The 21,847-nt window shown below is 42.2% G+C and overlaps 2 protein-coding genes across 2 annotated transcripts in view; both read right to left on the reverse strand.

The window, feature by feature from the left end:
• LOC125881855 (solute carrier organic anion transporter family member 5A1) overlaps nt 1–5,574 on the reverse strand; it is a 74,772-nt gene extending 69,198 nt beyond the window's left edge. Inside the window, exon 1 of the mRNA XM_049565253.1 lies at nt 5,546–5,574. The gene's annotated coding sequence lies outside the window, so the exon portion shown is untranslated. The remainder of the gene's footprint in view (nt 1–5,545) is intronic.
• Nucleotides 5,575–15,665: 10,091 nt separating this feature from the next.
• prdm14 (PR domain containing 14) lies at nt 15,666–21,088 on the reverse strand. The gene is made up of 9 exons (XM_049565256.1): nt 21,008–21,088; nt 19,406–20,079; nt 19,157–19,210; nt 18,884–19,044; nt 18,526–18,796; nt 18,235–18,437; nt 17,396–17,497; nt 16,266–16,485; nt 15,666–15,908 (listed from the first exon to the last, which is right to left on the reverse strand). Exons 2-9 carry the CDS (start codon nt 20,034–20,036, stop codon nt 15,739–15,741), a joined length of 1,812 nt encoding a protein of 603 aa, XP_049421213.1. The 5' UTR covers nt 20,037–20,079; nt 21,008–21,088; the 3' UTR covers nt 15,666–15,738.
• Nucleotides 21,089–21,847: the final 759 nt, after the last annotated feature.

Consider the following 21,847-nt stretch of genomic DNA (forward strand, 5'->3'; position numbering starts at 1 on the left):
CACACATTCATACAAACATGCACACAAAACTAAACTGCCAACTTGTTTCAAAACTCAAGCCTTTTATTTAGCAGTAGTTGAATTATTACTGTTCATATCACCTACAGAGAATACCCCTCATACATTAGCTCCCACTACTCATTTACACTCAGGAGGCCTTCTGACAGCATCCAGGAGGCGGCGGATGAATAAGGGTTACATCTAAACCCAATTCCCCTGAGGAGGCCTTTCAGCTCCACCAGGACCTTTAGAAATAAGAGGCTCATCATTGAAGCTAATTCGACCTCCAATGGAAGCAGTCAGCGTGCGTGTAGCCTATACAGCAGTGATATTGTCTGAAGGTGACATCTTAACTGACAATCCTTTGAACAGGAGATTATGACCGAGAAAGGTGCCATGTGTCTGTCTGCACCCTGGAGCCACAGGAAACAGAAAAAAAACAAACATGCTTTCCGCTCTTCAGATTCTGATATTGATCATTTTTTGTGCTGCAGATTCAATCTTTAATGGTGAGAGGTTCCAGTATTGATGTAATGTGGTCAGTGATACACACACACAAGAGAACTGGAAGGTGTTTGATTCATTTTTCATGTCAAGAAAACAGATGCTTCCTGTTGCAGGGAAGATGCAGATCATACGATATCCCCCCATACGCCCTCGTGTCTGAGAACTATCTCTGCTTTGTCGGGGTCCTTAATGAACAGGACTTTGTAATGTAAGCCTCGAACTGTTAGCAGGCCTGACTAGGCTAAACAAGACCTGGCGCAGGATAGACTGTATTGACCTTTGTTTCCCCTCTGCTGGCTGCTGTGTTTGGTGCATGTGCAAGAGTGTGAGCAGGAAGGTCTTCTGGGAAGAGCCCTTTAAGATGATGCGCACCATTAATGTGACTGTTAGGTCGGCTCCATTTCAGAGGCATTGATCTGCTGCTGGAGCTTACAGAGCCGTGTGGCAGCAGAGCTGAGCCTGAGAGGTTGGAGAGACGGACCAGAGGTGGATCTGAAAGTGATGCAATGAGGGGTGCTAATACAGGAATGAGAGGAATACTGCGGGCGCTAAAGGTTTCACTATGTTTAGTTGAAACAGGGATCCCTGCACACTCTCTCGCAGCATGCAGCTAAACCTGGTGCCTCACAGTTTGAGGACAGAGAACTTCTAAGCGAAAAGAAAGGTTTCATCACTACTGTGTCTTTATCAGAGTCAAAGAAGACAAAGACAAAAAGCAAAGACATATATAGTCAACCTACACCAGGTGAGCAGTTCTCACTGGATAATTGGTTGAACAGGACTTTAAATCTATTAGATAGTAGCTCCAAAAATGGGAGTTGCCATCATCAATGTCTAAGTGCCACAGCCTACTAATGAAGACAGGGTTTGCTCCATTTTAGTGTGCTGGTGCGCCGCTTTACATGTAACGATGAGGGCCTGGAAAGCTGTTTAAATGGAGTGTAATGTGTCAGCCTGCGGCAGCAACCGCGTAACTGTCAACTGACAAAACAAATAACAATGTCCGCCTGCAGGGCAAAAGTCATGGTAGCTTTCCTAGTTGACAAATAATTGCCTGCATGGACAGTAATGTTAACATTTTTTTATGTGAGCCAGAGTGACATTCATCAGTTGTCTGTCTTATCAATCTCCCTTTACATGTTTGTCATTGTATAAGCCATGTGGTCGTGGTGACCCCGGTCTTGTAGCTGAAATTTAGCAGCAGATCTGACGTATCTGCCGGACACATTAACTATCAAATGGTAAGCAGACTCTGCCCACTCAGCACAACAGATGTACGCTAGCAAAGTAACCATTGTTTATTCAGGGAAAACTGTCTGAGCATTACGCTCTTTTATAGCAACGCCCTGAGTTTACATTCAATGGGCTACAAGGAAATAAAAATAAAAAAAGTGATAAAAAGGCCATGAAAACAAACAGTAATAAAAAACTGTGAAAACTTAAATAATAAGAATAGAGTCAGCTGTAAAGGATGGATACATGTCTGTCAATTAACCAAGGCAGGAACACTGTAAAACAACCATATCATCCAGCACACACTTGAAATGATCTAACGACACATACCTGTCTAATTTAAATACCTCTTGTAAAAACTAAAAGCTAATTTACTGAGCTCTGAACTGATCTGAGGAGTTTCAAGGGATAAAAATTCCTGTAAGTTTGTGATGAGAGATGGATTTGATTTTTAAAAGAGAAGTGAGGTAGAAGGGGAGCTTTCAAAGCAATTCCTTATAAACAAAAAGGAGACTGTGTTTATCCCTCCTATTAGTGAGAGACGACCATCCCACATTCTGATACAGCTCACAGTGGTGAGATCTAAAACCATCCCCAGTGATAAAAGAGAGAACTGTAGTCGACTGTATCAAGTGATTATAGTGTAGATATGGCACAATGCTTGGAATTTTACCACTACCTTATCAGTATCCATCCATCCATCCATCCATCCATCCATCCATCTATCCATCTATCCATCCATCCATCCATCCATCCATCCATCCCCAACTGCTTATCTAGGGCTGGGTCGCAGAGGCAGCAGGCCAAAGTGAAGCACCCAAGACGTCCCTCTCCCCAGCGACGCTTTCCCCAGTGCTTTATTAGAATCCTTCGTTTCTATATGTGATTCTTAGTATGAGAATTACTTTAATATAACATTATTTGCTTTTTGATTTACACATGCACTGCGCCTGATAGCCTGACAAGTGGACTAAAGGTAAAAGCTCAATTAAAAAAGTTACAGCATTTCTTCTAGTTTATTTACCAGGGATGATACAGGTCAAAATTGTTACATGAGAAGAAGTAATGCATTTCATGTCCACTGAAAACTTGTTTGCATGTGGGACTTTTTAATCTTTTGACTTTTGCTGCCAGGAAAAATATTCTGCTCTTTTGGGCCAAGGATTCTGCTCCGACAAAAAAACTGTGGCGCAATCTTATAATGCAGTGTGTTACCAATTAATTTATCTCTTGTAAGCTTCACTCCTTAGTAGAGGCTTTTCATAAAGTTTTGGTACATTGGAACTACACTGTCATCTTCTATATTACAGGGGTTTTATAAATTGGCTTAGCCAGTCTCTCTACACTTCCTGTAAATTAGTCCCCTTGTAACCTGTTATTTGTGTATACAGCCATTTGTTAGGCTGTTTTTTTCTATTAATGCAACAAATATATTCTTACAAAAAATGTTTGCATGTATTTGAGAAATCCCTTTATGTATTCCCCCCTGTGTGTCTGGTTAAAAACTTTGATATGTTTTTGTTTCTTATGTGTATGGAAACACTAAGCATGATTAAAAAGAACATGTAGAGGAATCTATTTAACAAAATCCATTTGAAAAGCCAGGGATACGCTTTATTCCCAGAGTCTGGACACTTAGCAGGCACCACTAAATCCTGAAGTGAAGAAAATAGTTGCAGAGCTCTGCAGTTTTCCTCTGATGAATGCACATTATCAGAAATATAGACTGACTCTTACCGTATCTCGAGTCTGAGCCATCCTCTGTGACTTCTATTACCTCAGTCAATAAGGACATCGTCAATAAAGTAGTCTGGGATGTGTAGTTTGTATTAAGTGAGGGTTTGTGTCTTTTTCAAGTATTGAATATTTAGTTAAAATAAAACAAGCTGCAGTATTTATGGAGCTGCATTGCTGCATTATTGAAATGGCAAATGTCACTGATAATGCTTCAATAATGATTGACTACTAAAAACAGCAATGATTGCCACCACTAATTAATTGGCCTGGTGTTACCAGATGAATCAATGACCATCAGAAGATTGTCTGTGGCTGAGATGAATCTCATGTGTTAGAGATTGTTAAAAAAGCATAAACAGATCAATGGAGCTCCACTTTATAGGCTTGGATATGGCTTAGATTTCCGTTCTGCTTGATGTCGGAGTGTGTGTGTGGGGCAGACGGACCGTTTGGAAACCAAAGCTGTAACACAAGCCCATTTAGCATATGGCATTTTTACCACGGAGAGGTAAACACAGTGGGGAGGCCAGGAGAGTAGTAAAACACACTGCTCAGGCCAGATCTCCCTGTGGACCCACACAGGGTGGACACACACAGAGGACACAGCGTCCAGGCCCAATGACAACCTGAGGTCACTCTCCTCGAATAAAGGAAACTATGCTTTCCTTTAATTCAGTCTTTTTGTTCTGACTTAAGTCTTGTGTCGGACTGTAAGGAATACTTCACCCCCTAAATGACCATTTGTGTATCAGTTACTTATCCCATGTTACGATTAAATTAGACCAGCAGCTCCCATGTTTAGTGACGTAAAATTATATGTTTTCTTAATGGATTCTGGCTCTGAAGAGAGCATTGATAAGTTTCACTTTTAGTTTAGTTCCCCGTCGAAATCTGGCACTTGGGCAGTGACTTGTGGCGTCAGACACTGACAAAAAAAGCTGTCTTTTCACATCAGCATATGTGGCTGGTTACGGTTATACTTTAACGGTGCTCGGTGGCGTCAGGGAGAAATGCGGCGGAACAAGAATGAAAGTTAAGGTGCCAAAAGTCCAAGTAGAGTAGGTGGGAGGGACGGTGGATAGGTCCAACAAACACAGTCTTTCATCCGGGAAAGCAGTGTTTGTGTCCTGCAAGATTATAAATCTAAACCCTGTTCTTTTTTCCTAAACCTAACCACGTGTTTTTGTTGTCGGAGGAAAAAAAATCCATCAATTTTCATTGTTGTGCTGACACAGTGCGTTCATTTTGAAAGAGACTATATGCAAACTGTAAATTTCCTGTGAATACAGAAGTGTATTTTGAAAAAAGACAATGCATATAACAAGCAGAACTTGACACGGTGTCCCAGAACATCAACAACCAACGCACCTAAGGTACCTTTCATGTCATATCTGGACGTGGAAAGTCCATGACCAAACGTCGGTAAATGACGAGGTTGGAGTGAGAATGTGTTGGTTGGAAAGGGCTTTTCATGAAGTACTGAGCATACTGGATAAATGAGATTTGGATTATACTGCACAAGTTGTGTGAGAGTTTTTAATATATAATTTGATATAGTTTTGCTGTTGTTAAACACAGACCCCTATGATGCTAACTCATCAAGAGTTTTCTATGTTTTTGAATTCTTCGTTCCCTGGAAGCACGAGAGTTAAATAAAGTTTTCTTCACTAATTCATCATAACATCATGGTGAATAACTGATATACAAATGGTCAATTGGGGGGGTGAAAAATTCCCTTAAAAACGTAAATAACAAACGTACTTTCTCCACTCTCTATCTCAAAGTTTCTCATCCACAGTCCTACAACCTTTATTCCCTCTGCTCTCTGGGTCACGGTGCATTTAAATGTGTCACAACACTAAAGGATGTTGATATCAACTGTCAAACCTTAAACCCTAATGGGGCTTTTTTAAAGTGACAATCTTAACAGATCAATGCCCCCCTCAGGAGTCACATTACAAAGACTGTCAATGACCACACGAGAAGGAGAGGGGGAAAAAGAAGGGGAACAATATGACACTGGAGGCATATGACAGTCAGCAGAGACGTGCGCGTACCATCCACATACCTGCAGCCTGATTTACTGGATGTCTCGGGGTAATTGTGCTGCAGCCGTCCTTTGTCAGCTCAGGAAACTCACCAGGGCGAGGCTTCTGCTGAAAGGGCGTAAAAGAGCAGTGGTGGCAGGGTGTTAAAGAAGTTAGATGCCGGGAAGCAGCACTAAGGTGGCGCTAGGCTAGAGAGAAGCCATAAAGGCCTGTTAGGGTACATTAGGTGGAGGAGAGGGTCATAAGGCTTCATGAATGTTTCAGCAGGACCTCGGTCATTTGTCTTCCAGCTCTACTGTCAAAAAGCCATCATGACTCAGTGTTGGGGGGTGGGTAGGTGGGCTGCGGCTCCAGGGCTAAGACACTCTATTTCCCTGCGGCAGAGCACGTGTACACAATCACAGACGTGGACAATGCACTGAGGCACACTCACACGCAGCACGACAAACCAACAGAAGAACATATACTCTTAGCTGCGGTAGTGCACTCAGCGCCCGCCTCATCCTTCACAGTTTTCATCCCCATCACTGTCAACACACCCGCTGTTGAATCATTGCCTCTGGTCTCCCCGACGAGCAGCTTTAAGACCTTTCAGCTTTACACTCGCTAATGTTTGGCACCATCGCAGAGCATCAGGTGCTTAAACAGTCACTACAGCCCTGAGGTGGCTGCTAAACATCCACACCCCAGGGCCTTTCAGCTCCTGCTCCCCTTTGACCTACGTGGGCCTTTGGGAGCTGCCTGAGGTCACGGTCAATTGTCCCATGAACAATAGAAGTGTAGCTGTGATAGCGACAGAGACTATATAACCTGGTGTGTTTTCAAAAGGCAGTGTGAGGAAGGAGTAGACCCTGAGGAGGAGAACTGTGACCCTGACATCAATGTGTTAGCTTCAGAAATGTCAGTACTGGCTGCTACATGAGTTGCAGGCCTGCTCCTGACAGTTGTATCCATGACGTGCCTACACATACATTTTAACATCTATGTCAGGGCATGGTTACATTTGGATTGATTGATTTTTATTTTTGCAACATGCATACTTACATGTGCCCAACCCTCAAGACACCATTACAATGACATTGCAGTAACAATCCAATGTATATATGTCTTAACAACTCAGACCAGAAGAAGAATGCTCTGCCTTCTATCTCAGGCCTGGCAAAGATATTCAGCCACAAAAAAGGTTCCCTTTCTGTAAAACAACTCAAATTTTTCATGATCATCCAGCCAAAATAAATCCAAATAGATAGAGGCCATCTTACCAAAAAGTACATTCCTTATGTCTTCATATACAGGACAGTAAAACAAGAAGTAAAATTATTTTTTTGGCCACTATTTAATGCAGACAAATGACATTGCAACACTCTGAGATGCATCATCATTGTCCCATTTAGGCTACATTTACATTACAGGGCTTAATGGTCAACTCTGATTTTTTACCCAGACCCATATCTGACATCAGTGTGTGCAGTCCTATGTCCTGAAACACCTCACATGCAGCCAATAACATCACACACATGCACGTTGGAACAACAACAAAAAATATCATATTTGCATCAGGAGAAAGGTGTGGGATTGGGAGAGTAGTCGGGAGTGCAATGTGGAGGGAAACAGTTCCTCTGAAACTTTAGGATGTCCAGATACAACATCACTGCTGGTGTTTCACAACAAAGTGGTCATGGCAGGACACAAAATAGGCAAACTGTTCCTGTCTAACACTATATGGAGTAATATGCACCTGTGCAGTAAAGTATGACATGGAAAAACCACAGATAATATGTATCAAATTCAAAATACATATATGAAATTGGATCCTTTATGATTGGGAAAAATAGGCTGTGTGTATTTGCGCTACTCTTAAAAAATCTGACCTACCAGGACCTTTTTAGATACTTACAGATTAGTGATTAAATTGCCAAAAAATAAAGAAAGATATGGCCACAGAAAATGAACTACTCCAAATATTTATGGAAGCATATGAGAATAAACATCATAAAAAAGGTAATTTTGAAACTGTACCTGAGACTTCAACAGCTAAACAAGGAAAATACTTTAAGAGTTAAAATAAGGTGGGAAGCTGAAGGAAGGAAGGAAGGAACAAGCTCTCCATCCTGGAGAGAATTTTGTTGGAAGAATGTCATGCGTTATTTCTGTATTCTACTATCAAGAAAAAGTATTTCTCAAACCAGACTAACTGTTGGCTATTGTGTGGAAACAAAGAAGCAAATCAGCTTCATATTCTTTGGGTGTGCCCCTCTGTCACTCCTATTTGGACTAAAATTCCTGGCATCTTGAAACTGTTTTTCTAGCCAACATAACCTTTAATGTTGAACCGATGTACCTGATTAGACTGGAGGAAATCGAATGGAGGAAATAGGATGCTAGGAATATTACTGGCGGCATGCAAGAAAACCCGAAACAAGAAATGGCTGAAATAACTTGTAATGTGAACACAACCCTAAAGTCAGCTCCACCAACTTTCAAAAAAATCCTATCTAATTTGGATTTACATTTCTGTTGGACTGGATGTTATGATCCTGGCTCAAGGAAACATAAAGAAGTCGCACACAAACTCTACCTTATGAATCTTAGCTGCTGCATTGCTGACCTGGATAGTAGCAGGAGGCATTCAAGACAACCTGCAAGACACTGTGAGCTTCACAGGACAGGCTATAAGCTCCCCAAATCAGACTGTAGGTTGTACAGTGATCCAAGGGGCTGAGGTGAGGCAGAGGAGGTGATGAGAAGACGAGGGAACTAACTAGCTGATAAAGCAGTCGTCCTCTCTTGTCTCTGCACTGTTAGCTTTGTTAAATGTGACTGACAGCTATTGATGGATACGTAGCTGACCTGCCTCCCTCTGTCCATCACTTCATGTGCATGTGTGTGCATATACGGGCATGCATGTATAGATTTTTGTGCATTTGCTCAGCTAAATGCACACCATATACCCTGTGTATTGGAGTTCGAGTGTGTATGAGGATTTGGTTTGCAGGTTGGTGGCACACTGTGCGGCTCACTCCTGTACTCTCCTGATGGCCCACGGGGAAATCAATCATCAGCTGTCTGGTGCGGCTGGTGACTTGTACATTCTCCAAGAAGAGGAGATGAAGGGAACAAGTGAGGTGAAGAAAAGACAAGAGTGCTTATTAGCTAATCACTTCAAGAGGGTTGAAAACTCCCACTTCCTCCAATTTGTCTCTCTCTGTCTGTTCAGACCACAGTGACAAACATATGACGACATCAGATTCTCCCTTTTTCTTCAATATATATAACAGACTCTACACCGCCCCCCACCCGACAGTAACAAAGAGAAAGCAAACAGATCTCTATTTGATAGTGCAGAGTCGATGTCCTGCCATACGTGTGCGTTGCCCTCTAAGTGTTGGTCTAAATGGACAGCTTAGTTAGGATTAGTTGGACTAACAGCAAACATCTTTAGAGCCAGAGAGGTCACCTCTTCTGTGCATGGATGTGCATGTGGCAGGAGTACAGTGTCCATATGTTGTAAATCCTTCCCTCGAGGACAACACATGCTGTACTTCTTTGACGGGTAGAAAGCACACATTCTCAAGCTTTTTAACATTCAAATCCACCTCTATTATAAAATACCAACCATACAACTTATAGAAAACTACAAGAAATGGATTCAAGGTGCCTAAATTTAAAGAATCCTTGGAGATACCCACTACTGAGCTTTCACATCAGTGGATTTATGCAAGCATGCACCAGCGCGTGTCTTTCCTCTGGCCAATGGTGTCATAGCAGCATGTGGTCCAACTGTCCTAAAGTACCAGTTTAAGACATCCCCGGGGCCTTTCAACACCTCTACCCCACTGAGAGAAACATTCGCCTGAGAATAGACCCTGGCACAACAGGGGCGGCCAAAACCATGAGGCAACCGTCACATGGGAATTATGTAGTCACAGAGCAGAACATACAGACTTTGCATGCGGTTTTCTTATCGCAAAGGCAGCGTCAATTCGTTCGAACACACAGACGGAGTGAGAAGAAGAAATGTGGGGTGATTCAGTGTGTGAGAGAGGGAGGCAGGTAGGGAGTACTGTAATGATAGCTCCTCTCCGAGCTTCATCACCCACAGGAATAACAGTCGGGCACATACAATAGCCTTGCGCATAAGGACACACAAATAGCACACTGAGAACTATTGTAAAGCACAACGCATGGGGAGAAGAACCCTATAACACTTTCTAACATCCCGAATGACAATGCCAGATGTCAACCTACAAGCAGATTTACTCCTTTCAGCACCGTCGCATATGAATCGGCCCACAAGAAGAGCTCGGCAGTCCATCAGGGGTTAAATAGTTCAAAGAGGAGCAAGCAAATAAGTTCTTTTACCAGCATGATAGATAGATAGATAGAAGCTCAGGTATACAGTAGATTTATGATGGGTTACTTTGTGTGTGTGTGTGTGTGTGTGTGTGTGTGAGTGTGTGTGTGTTGGGGGGCGGTAGGCCAAAATATGTTGCCCCATGGGACCACTGTGGAACCTCACACCAGCCCCCACAGAGAAGGATAAGGCCATCTGCCCATCTTACTCATCAATCCCACCTAGAAGACACACACACTCACACACACACACTGAGTGCTGGGCAGCAATATGGAGAGGCTTTGTAGACAGTGTTTGATCTGCCTTTCATCCAGGCAGCAGCGTGCAGGCTGCTGAGCCTCTCTGTGTGTCTCCTGCTGTACTGTCCACTGTCCCAGTGGAAATCAGCGGCGTATAACAACAGCTCCAACCCGAGGCATGAATGGCAGGACACAAGCTGATCAGGCTCATCCTCTGACTGAGGGAACAGGAGGGGGTGGGCACAGCTCAGTGGATCCATTCAGACTTAAATGACTTAACTCAAATGTTTCTTTAAAGTCACACTGATATCACATCATTGTGACGCAACTGAGTTAAACCTCAAATTCAGAGTGAAGGCAGGCACTGAGAATGCTGCAAAGCTGAAGTGAATGAAAAAATAAAGCAAGACAGTAACAGACACGTCTGCTTCCTAAACAAACTGCACTTATTGTCAGTGCACTCCTGCCTCCCAAAGCTAACCAAACTCTAAAACAAACAAGGCAAAGAAAGTAAGAGCAGGTTCATAACTATGTAGGCTTATCTTCCATTTTGATATGAGTCCATATCCGGTCCCAGGGAGACACTCCTTTCTCCTGATCGCCATTTATTCTACTGAGCATACATTCATAAGATGCTGTTTCCACCATTACATTAACCCATTCTTTCAATGCAGGGCATTTGATGTCTTCCAGTGTCTTAGACTAACTCAACAGACAGTTATTAGACCCACAATAATAACAGAACACTTGGATTTGTTTGGTATTTGCGACTGATCCCCCAGTGAACACAACTTTGGACTGAAAGGGATTTCGGAAGCAAACCAACAACTTCAAATTTGATGAGTTGATGATGTTTCTATCATGAGGTCCATGTGAAACCCAAAGAAAAAAGAAATCCAGGGGTAAAGAAGAAAGGTCATCTAAACAAAGATGGCAACCGGAGAGATCACGAGATGGAGAACTTCTGTTGGTAAGAGCCTAAGACGAATTCATCAGACAAATTCAAGGGATGGCAAAAGACAAATTACGAACCGATGACTTGACCGTGGTGTAATTCACGTCATGTCCTGCCTCTTGCGCGCTCTACCCAGGTACCACCCCTCACCTAAACCAAATTAAGTATATCCAGTAGCTGAGCCTGACATGGACATTTTTCTGTTGGATGCTAGATGTGTGAAAGGAAAACTCTGGACAATGTCTGGACCTGAATCTCCAGGACATTGTCTGGGGTTCTAAACCTCCTGAGACCTGAACATTTGATTGGTATACATTTCTAATTTCTCCTTGCATAGTAGTATAAAAAAAAATCAACATCATCAACAAAAAATAAAGTCCCAATGTCCTCAAACGAGAATAAAAAAAGTCCCAATATCTTCAAATGAGTACATCCTAATTAACAGTGTCTTAGCTTTGTTGCTGTTGCTAAAATTGTCAAATTTGTTGCCATATCAAACTACAAACATCATTAATCATAAATAAAGACGTTTCAACCGTATAATCTGATAAGGTTTTTTACCTTGTCCACTTTTGTGTCGGGATCGGCTGCAGACTGTCTTGGCAGAGATGGCTGCCATCTTGTTTTTACATGGATTAGTGTATTGTGCTCTTACTACCACTAGATGGCACAAAAAAGTGTCCACGAAGGAGGACAACAGGTTTAAGTTAAAGGGAAATTTAGGTTTATTTCAACCTGTCTCCTATCGTCCTAAATTTGTTTCAAGTGACTAGTGACATAAAAATAATAGTTAGCATGTTAGCTGTTAGCCTAGATACAGCCGTAGCGTCAGACCCGTTAAAACGTAAGTGAACAGGCATACTTCAAGTGCAAAGTTAATCCACTAAACAAGCTTTTTCTCCACAAAGACCGCCTCATATCGTTAGGATAAATGTCAGAGAACATATAGAAAATGACATGTAAACGTGTTGTCTTACCTTACCGGTGTGCTGCCATGTTTGTTTACCATCTAGCTCTGCTTTCCAAAGCGCAGCCGAAATATATCTCACCAGCTCTAGATAAAGCCCAGCTGGATACTACTCCAGGTGGAGGTGTCTCGTCCTCGGTCACATCCAGACCTTGAAAATAAGGCTGCCATTCCTTGCAGCCATTATTCTATGAATCTTTCATAAAATAAATGAATGAACTTCTCAGGCTACTGTCTGGTTCTGCCTTCCAGCTGTTGCTGCTTGTTCAGGCACGCTATGAGATCGCTGCTTGTTCTCCTGATATTTTGGCCGCGCTTTGGAAAGCAGAGCTAAATGGTAAACAAACATGGCAGCACACCAGTAAGGTAAGACAACACGTTTACATGTCCTTTTCTATATGTTCTCTGACATTTATCCTAACGATATGAGGCGGTCTTTGTGGAAAAAAAGCTTGTTTAGTGGACTAACTTTGCACTTGAAGGTTGCCCGTTCACTTACGTTTTAACAGGTCTGTATCTAGGCTAACGGCTAACATGCTAACTGTTATTTTTATGTCACTAGTCACTTGAAACAAATTTAGGACAATAGGAGACAGGTCGAAATAAACCGAAATTTCCCTTTAAGTAGAATGAGGTATAAGGTCAAGTAAACCCAAAATGTGATGTCCTCATATGAGGACTCGGGGTCTCAGGAGGATATGGAAAATGACCAGTGCTGATTTGTCCGCTCTGGGCTACTATAGAAACAACAAAGCAGACTCTGTGGATGAGGACCTGCTCTGTATGCAGATATATATTCCACTTCTGCCTATATATCCCCCTAAATCCTACACACTGGCCATAAAAAGGACAGAGATGGACATTTACTGTAAGATTGAGCCAACTGCACTAAAAAGTAGAAAGTTTTCATAATTTTCCTTCATCTTCATCATCGCTGACTTTTCATGTGGTCTGAGGCGGATTGAGAGCTGGTGTGGTTATAGTTTATGAGTCCACTCAGCTGAGAGTCTGAGGCCTGTCTGGAACCAGAGGCTGGCCTCAACATCAGCCAGACTACAGCAACACACACACACACACACACACACAGACACACACACTACACTGACAGCTATTAGGCAATCAATAGAAGCTAATACATCAGAGCATTTGACCACTCAGCTCCACTAGCTTAGCAGACAGAGAGGAAGAGAAGAAATCTATCAATCATGCTGTATGACGAAATGCATTTTACAGGCATGAAGCACACAGGTGGTGCGCCTATCCCCGCAGCAGCAATCTCTCCTTTATATCAATACACATTACTAATTGATCACAACTACAAACTCAGTTGTGGCCACGTTTATGAGGTGACATCATGCACAGGTTTGGAGAGAGTTATGGCCGCTTGCTTCGACCTCAGAGGGAATTAACCTCAGCAAACCTAAGCCATAAAACTTCAATCATTAATATCACATTAATATAGAGATTAATCTGATGGATGGCCCTCCAGAGGCTCTGTTAACTCGCCAAGGAAGTTAAGTGTGAAATCAATCCGTATAAACGACCTGGATAAAAATTCTTCCATGCTGGAGCAGTCGAGTCCTAAATCAGCCAATCAGAGAGGCGCTAGTAAAACCAGTCTTTTAGCACGGCTCGCTAACAATCTCAGTATTTCAGCTCTGGCAGCTCATTCTCCTCTTTTCTCCTTCTGTCTTTGTCTCATCGTGCCATCCTTCTCCTCCACCCCTCTGCTCCTGGAGGGCCACAAAGGGGAGTATCCCCTCTTTTCACAACAGGCCCCTCATGGAGACTCGGGGGTTGTATAGATGGGAGGCGCAGGGTGATCTACACTTGTTCAAGCATCCATATTTTGGCTATTTGAAGGGAGAGGGAGGCTGTTAAACAGTCAGTGAGGAGGTGACCTCTGACCCTGAAGGCTGCTGTCCATCCGGTACAGAGAATAAACAGAGAGGCATGGCAGAGCTGGGTGTTACTGCTCTTATCTCTGCCCTGAAAGATGTACAGAGAAGAACTGTGAACTCTGATCTGATGGCAAAACAGGAAGATTTCAGATCTCAAACATGCAGCCTGAAAATCTGAAAACCATTTTCCAACCACTTCCTGTTTTCCTTGCTTTACTCCTCCTCTCCCAGTGCTTGAATCTGCGTCGTGGCTCCCACTTAGCGCTGTCGCAGCCCTGGTGTGTCTGACTGCATGCCCTCAGTGTGAAGTGTGGTGACCCAGAGGTTAAAGGTGACATTACAGAGCACTGAAACAAAGGCCAGACACTGTTTCTCCAGTCAGACCTCATGCTGCTGCCACCAACAGCACCAACTGGGGCTTTCCTCCTCAAATTAACACACAGACTCTTATCTATCTATCTATCTATCTATCTATCTATCTATCTATCTATCTATCTATCTATCTATCTATCTATCTATCTATCTATCTATCTGAGGACAGCACATGTGGGACAGTTGGTGACAGTGTGAGAGCAGATGTCAGTCACAGCGAGCTCCTTTGTGTGTGGAGCAATAGACCACCTCACTGCTGCACTCTATTGTCATTCATTTGCTCCAGTGGGGTTTGTTCATTTTTTTTTTACTGGGAGCATGCAGCCTTCAATCCATCACTGGGCTCTTTATAAACACACCACACAGAGGGTGCATGCAGAGCGACACATGCACTGAGTGAACTGATGGGTAGGGTGATAAATGTATATGGTGAGTACCAAAGACACTGTCCATGAAGCAGTATGTGAATTATTTAAGAAGACTGATGGACACTAACACTTCAATTTAATTCAGTTCGATAAAATAAAATAAAATAAAATAAAATTAAGAAAGAATGATAAAAGATAAATATCATATATTGGAGCATGTAACTGATTTAAATCATGAACAAAATCTTTGTCCTCCTTCTTCTTTCATTTCAAATGATCTTTTTTTGTCACATTAATTCAGTCTTTCCCTCAAAAATATTAAATGAATTATAAAAAAATAAAGACTTTGTAAATTTTATAGACACTAAAAACTCATGCAACCCAAAAGGAAAATTTGTGCTGTATTGAATCATTTTAAATGAAAGGCCTGCTCATTTCGGACATCAACCAAAACCAACACTCTTATTTCCATGCGCTGATTTTTTATTAGTTAGTCATGAAAAAGCAGACGCTCATAGAGAACAAAGGAGGACACTTTGCTTCTGCAGCCTCGCATTACAGTAAAAAATATTATAAATTAAGACAGGGCATAACATTTATTTTATACACAAATAGGCTTGAATTTACAATAATAAAAAATAGCTTTGCTTTTCAAGCATTTTGTTGATGCAAGAAACCCAGTGTAATAATAATAATAATAATAATAATAATAATAATAATAGTTTATATTATAATTATTATGAAATCACATTGGGTTTACAACACAATTGCAGAGTGAAAGCTTTAAGCCACAAAACAGACAACATATTTAACATATTATAAATAGATTTAGACACATTTTTTAGCTAACAATTTAAATTATGACGAGCCCATGTAAAAAGGCCCATTATAGAATTTATTTTTTCCTTTAGCAGCATTTACATAAAGAAAAAAAACATTTATTTTTTTTTTACCTCTCATGGTATTACCACTATGTTCCTGTATAGATGTGGTGTTATTGATATATTAAATCCCATGAAGTTTTACACACAATTAATGTGGATCTCTTTGTCAGGATTTAGTTCCAGGGCCGATACTCTGGGTTTATAACAGTTAACCCGGTGTAAGGACAGTTTTGTCCTGCGTTTTTCTGTAGCTTTGGATTGTCCTTCACTGGAAACACGGAGTCCTCCTGTAACACACTCCCTGGAGAAGACGGAAGAACTGTGCTGTCCAGGATTTGCCTCTCTGCAGGGCGAGAAAACAACTCAATAAATGACCAGCCTAAAATAATTATTTTACCATGCAAAGACAAAAATCTGCTTGTAAATTATTTAGGAGAAATCATAGCCTACGTTTACTGGCACACATACTGCCTTTAAAAGATTGAAGTCCCTCATTTATGGCAGTAATAAATGTCAGATTTACCTTGTAGTTATTTTAGTTTAAAATGTATTTTACTTCTATTATTATTAATATTCGTTGTTTGAATCACTTGCATTATTTTTCAGACACCCAGCTTTGAAATATATCCACAAAATTAAAAGGCAAAAAAAAACCCCAACTTGCCCCTATATTCTATTATTATGTGAAAATAAATCTTACTTTTGTGACTCTTCATGTGATATTTCAGCTCCTGTTCCTCCTGGAAAGAGGCCCCGCACAGGTCGCAGGGATGGGGCTTGTCCTTGGCGTGGGTCCGCCGAACGTGGCTGTCGTGGGCGGCGTGTGACGCGAAGGCCTTCCCGCAGTGCTTACACTTGAAGGGCCGCTCTCCGGAGTGCTGCCGGATGTGTGTGCGCAGGATACTGGAGGCGGTGAAGGCCTGGAGGGAAACACCCGGTGAAAAGGACATAATATATTTATAAATATTTTCATTTATCGCCATGTTAAAGTCACAATTATGACAAAAATAATGATGCTTTAACCACAGTTTATAGGCCCTAGTTTTTTACGCGCACTAACACCTACTTCTATTTCTATTAAACCCTCTGGTCTCGTGGCGTTTTGCTCTGATAAGGAGAAGAGGAGGACCAGGTTAAACAAAACCTCCGCGTGCATAAAGAGAGGAGGAGGATATCGAGAGGCAAAGACAAAAAAAACTTCTGCTCATCCCAGGGCCGTAAATTAAAAGTATAATCTCCGCAGACAAAAGGGTGGGTGTACATCTGGCGATAATTAGCATGTAAGTGTCTCCGCGGAGCGTGCCCGTCCACGGGAACAATACTGAGGGGCTCGAGCCCAAATGCACCGTGAAACGAGGAAGACCTGAATGAGCCAGAGTGATGCGTAAAAGAAGCGTAGAAGAAGAGAAGTGAGGAGGGTAAGGACAGGAAGGCCTCCAGGTCGGGTACTTAGAAAAGTAGAGGGGTAAATAAAATAAAATAAAATAAAATTTGATTAAATTAAAAGAAAAAATATAAGTAAAAAATACGTCTATGATGGGAAAATCTCGGACGGAAACAAGGAGACATGACTTTTCTGCCTGGCCTATCGACATGGTAACCTTTTTAAAATTATTTTATTTAATTCGTTTTTTAAAAACAATGTAACAGACTCAAATTTAACATTTATTTAACACGATATTCGCTTTAAAAGGGTTAAAAAAAACATAAAACACAACATAACGTAATTCATGGGCCTTTTGTCTGTGAAAAGAGCTGCTTAACTTTTAAAATTAAAATACTAATATATCAGCACTGCTTTGGAAAATAATATTTAAAATGTCCTCTTACCTTATTGCAGTAGACACACTTGTATGGCCGCTCTCCAGAGTGCACACGCATGTGTTTGTTGAGACTGGACGACTGGGAGAAACTCTTTCCACACACTGAGCACTGTAGATCAAACAAATATATATAAAACATTAAAATAAATAACGGTTATTATGTCATTTAAATTTGTTTATTTTAGGGAAGATACCCCAACTAATTCACATTTTTTGTGTTAATGTATCCACAATATAACAGCTTTTTTTTATTTTTCATTTTTAGTAATATTTCAATTAGTAATATTATGTATTTTAATTTATTCATTCATTTTATTTTATTTAACCTTTATTTAACCAGGAAGTCCCACTGAGATTGAAAATCTTTTTCACAAGAGAGACCTGACCAAGGTAGCAGCCAATCAAAACACATTTAAAATGCAACAAATACAACATATAATACAAAAAAAAAAAAAAAAAATCCACAATAAAACAACAACTATTCAAACATAGTGGCCTCTGAAGAAAAACAAGCACATGTCTCTGTCACCACATTCTTTATGATGCTCTTAAATTCATCAATGGATATAAATGTTTCTAATTTTAGATCTTTTTGAGGATTGTTCCATGTCCAAGGTTTTGATTTCTAGTAATTAGTTAATTAATAATTTAGTTAATTCTGTTTGGTGGTGATGCTTTAAGCTGTGGAGTCACCAGAGGCCTAATAAAAAGTGCAGGGAGCTGTTCTTTCAGTACCACACAAACTTTTGCACCACTTTACTGCGTGATGTAATGATGTCATGATGTAATGATGTAATGGTCTGCAGTGTGGAAGCCCAGCACTTAATGCAACAGACACGCACGCACCTTGTGAGGCCTGTGTTTTTCGTGCACGTGCAAAATGTGGATCCTTAATCTGTCTCTCTTCTCGAAGGATCTGTTGCAGAGGTGACACGGGAACTTCCTGTCGCCCTGGTCCACGCAGCGCGTGTACTTCAGGTGCTTGTCTCTGTAGTACTTGTAGGCGAACACCTTCCCGCATCTGTCACACTTGAACCCCTCACCTGCATCTGCAGGAAATAGAAAATAAAATGTTTAAAGGTGGTGAAAGAGGTGTTGATTTAAGAGTGAGACACACACAGCAGGGTAGAGTCTGACCTTCAGCTGGGGGGACCACGGTGTTGTCCTCTGTGGGGTCCTTCAGGGTCAGAGGGATGCCGAGGAACTGCATGTAGCAGTCTCCATACCACACCAGCAGCTCCTGCCCGGGCCGGATCTCTTTGCAGGCCTCGTAGAAGATCTGACCCTGGACCTGCACAGCAATCAGGTTCTGCTCCTCTGGGAAACGAGCGCACTTGACTAAAGACATCCAGTTTCCTGAGCCTCCTCTGCCGTCCACGAAATGACTCAGCCGGCCGTTTTCAAACACCTGAAGGAGGAAGAGGAGTTGCATTAGATAGGACTAATAAAACATTTTGAGTATTGCAAGCTAGACTGGACTGAGACTAGACATTACCTCCCACATCAAGGTGTTGTCATCGTATGTTTTAATCTCGCTGGTGTTCACCAGTTTTCCTTGGAAAGGGCCGAAGCGCGTCCCTTTGGGGATGCTGCTCTTGTCTGTGAAAACTCCACAGTGGGAGACGTTTCCCCAAGCTGCCTGCACGATGTTCAACCCTGCAACATAATATCAAAGCTGTGTCAAATCCCAGCTGTGCCATGAGGAATTCAGAAACACAGAATTAATTAAAGGTGATTTATGGAGTAAAAGAAAGGTGGCAGGTGTTACCTTCTGGAAGTTCAAGAGTTTCTTTGTCCAGAGGAAGAATGTGAGAGTCAGACACTGGAGAAGAAACATAAAATGAATGGGTTTGTTAGTCAGATTTTGGGAGAATTTACGCAGACATTTGATTTAAGCGATGTCCAATATTAGACTCCAATATTTTGCCTGCATGATTTCACTAAAATCCAAATTACGTGGTTTTATCTTTTCTTATAAAACTAATTAAACACCCAGTAACTTCAGCAGAAGTCTCACCTGTCTTCTCAGGCAGGGTCAGTCCGGATATAGCGTGCCCCACGCTGCGCTCCTGGCTGCCGGAGTACCCGTACAGCACCATGAACAAGTCATCCTCGCTGAAATTAAAAGACGTGCGCGCTTTTTCCGGCGACATCTCTGCGCTCCGGAGACGAAACAAAGCCTCTTTAGGCGGTGTGTTAGCGGAGGAAGACAGGGAGGAAGAGGAGGACCTCTCACTGGACGGGCTGCTGAAGTCAGAGGACAGCGGACCGGCTGCGTGCTCCGTCACCACAGCAGCCAGCTCCTCCGGTTTGGCGCACAGCGGGTGTCCCGGCATCATCTGGCTCAGGTAGGGGATCCCGGAGGCGCTCAACATGTGTTCGTGCAGGACCGAGGCGTGATGCGGGAACGGAGGGGCTCCTCCGTGCAGGCTGAGCGGAAGGGACGTCTGGGTGTCCGATACCAGGCGGCCGAGGGACTTGAGCGGGTGGAGGAGGCTGTGAGTCCGAGGGAAGAAGTCCATGTAAGGGTGGGGGCCCGGGAGAGGGGCAGGGTAGAAGCCTCGGGCCGGGCTGCCCTTCAGCATGCCGGCTTGGTAGCAGGTCTTGTCCTTCAGCACTACAGGGATGCTGGACAGGGACACCGACATGACAGCGCCAAGATAAGGGTTCAGGTGGAGAGGGTGGTGTAGCCTTTAGTGGAGGAGAAGGAGAAGAGGGGGTGGGAGAGGACGTGGGTTAAGTTATAAAAGTTTAATGCATCTAAAAAAGGAAACATGACATCAGGAGAGGCTGACCACACCTGGATTGATTTTTCAAATTTGAGTAATTTAACCAGGGCAAATAATGCAGTAAATTTAGTGCAATAAATTAGATAACCCTGAAAGAAAACACCAAAAACATTCACTATTGAGAAGTAGTTATCTTCCCTCCTAGAATATAACAATTTTCACGAATCCACACCTTCAAATGTTCCCATTTTGCCTTTGAAACCCGCACCCAGATGCAAACTGCTGCACAATATCGAACAAATCTACATGCGTAATAAGTGAAATCACTCCACAGTGACATTGCACAGCCGATTTTGCAATATTTCCAGCTCAGAGAACACACACACACTCACACACACCACACACACATCAGATGCTCATCAGCGGCTTTAAATGACCGGCTGGAATATGCTGCGCTCTTTTTAGGAAGCGATCCCCAATCAGCCAGTAAATAGAGAAGACAAACCAGGGTCATGACACTAATTAAAGAACAGTCGGCTGGAGCAGAGGTCAACATTAATGAAGCATTTTATAGACTTTAAATTACAGTCAGTGAAAAGAAAAGAGAGGGGGGAATGTTGGAGCAAAGGAAATGATCATAATTAAGAAAATAAAACAAGAATTTGGAATTTAATAGAAGAGGAATTTAAAGGAATTAAGACTGGAGTGCGTAATGCTCTGTGCGTAATTTCAAACCATCTCATCTTAAAGTATTTTTTTAATTAAAAAATATACATGTAGGCCCATTATATTAAATAATAAGTCACAATAAACTGTGTGCATATCACAGACTGTAATTTCCTAAATAAATGTGCAGCAGTTATTTCTATAATTTGGATAAAGAAGCTTACCTTGTTGAATAAATTGCAGCTGTTTCACAGTGACGTCGTCTCTGCCATGTCCCAGGCTTCAGTATATAATACCAAACAACTGACAAATCTCCAAACTGTGCAGCTCTAAACTTCCCAGACTGCTGCAGGGACCTTTCGCCGTGTCCTCCTGGTGGCCTGTGGTCATCTGAGGGCACCTCCACTGTACACGCTCAGGTCTGCTGAAGATGCTCCCCGGCACCTTCCTCCTATTGGCCGGGAATCAGCTCGACCTCATGCATCTCAATGCCCCACAGGAATACATTTTCTCAGGGACAACCCACCCCGTTAACCTCTCCGCACCGGGCTGCTTTCTCTGGCACAATGAGGCCGATTGAGAGAGGTTCCCAAACATTTCCATATGAGGACCCCCACCCCAACACACACACACACACACACACACACACACACACACACTGAGTGAGATTGTATCTGAGGGACCTCCTGTGGAGTAGAGATGTGTGTTGTTATGAGTTGGATGTGGTGAATTAGGAAGAGAGAAAAGAAAAGGAGAAAGAGGAGTTTATCTGCTGCATCTCTCTCCTACTGTCCCAAACTTCATTAAGACAACAAGGAAAACTGGAATCTGTAGTGGGGTATTTTAGGTTGCACTTTATACGGACCTAAATGTTCTCTCATATGGATTGTTGCCCAGCAGATTGGTCAAATGTGACAATGGATAAAATAAATAAATTACAGCTGTGGATACGGGTCAGATGTGGCTGCAATGCATAATAATCTTAGTGTACTCATTACTGGTACCCAGTTACAAAAGTTCCATTCATTTTAGTAAGAATAAATTCAATGAAACATACAGTAATG

Source organism: Epinephelus fuscoguttatus, linkage group LG21 (assembly GCF_011397635.1).
Source record: "Epinephelus fuscoguttatus linkage group LG21, E.fuscoguttatus.final_Chr_v1".
Taxonomy (NCBI): domain Eukaryota; kingdom Metazoa; phylum Chordata; class Actinopteri; order Perciformes; family Serranidae; genus Epinephelus; species Epinephelus fuscoguttatus.

What these genes read in the sequence shown, in the direction of transcription:
- prdm14 (XM_049565256.1), bottom strand. Translation starts at nt 20,036, where the DNA reads ATGTCGGTGTCCCTGTCCAGCATCCCTGTAGTGCTGAAGGACAAGACC. An exon ending in GACCCTGCCTGAGAAGACAG is followed by an intron (nt 19,211 to 19,405) that starts GTGAGACTTCTG and finishes TTTCTTCTCCAG; the next exon opens with TGTCTGACTCTCACATTCTT. An exon ending in AACTCTTGAACTTCCAGAAG is followed by an intron (nt 19,045 to 19,156) that starts GTAACACCTGCC and finishes ATTATGTTGCAG; the next exon opens with GGTTGAACATCGTGCAGGCA.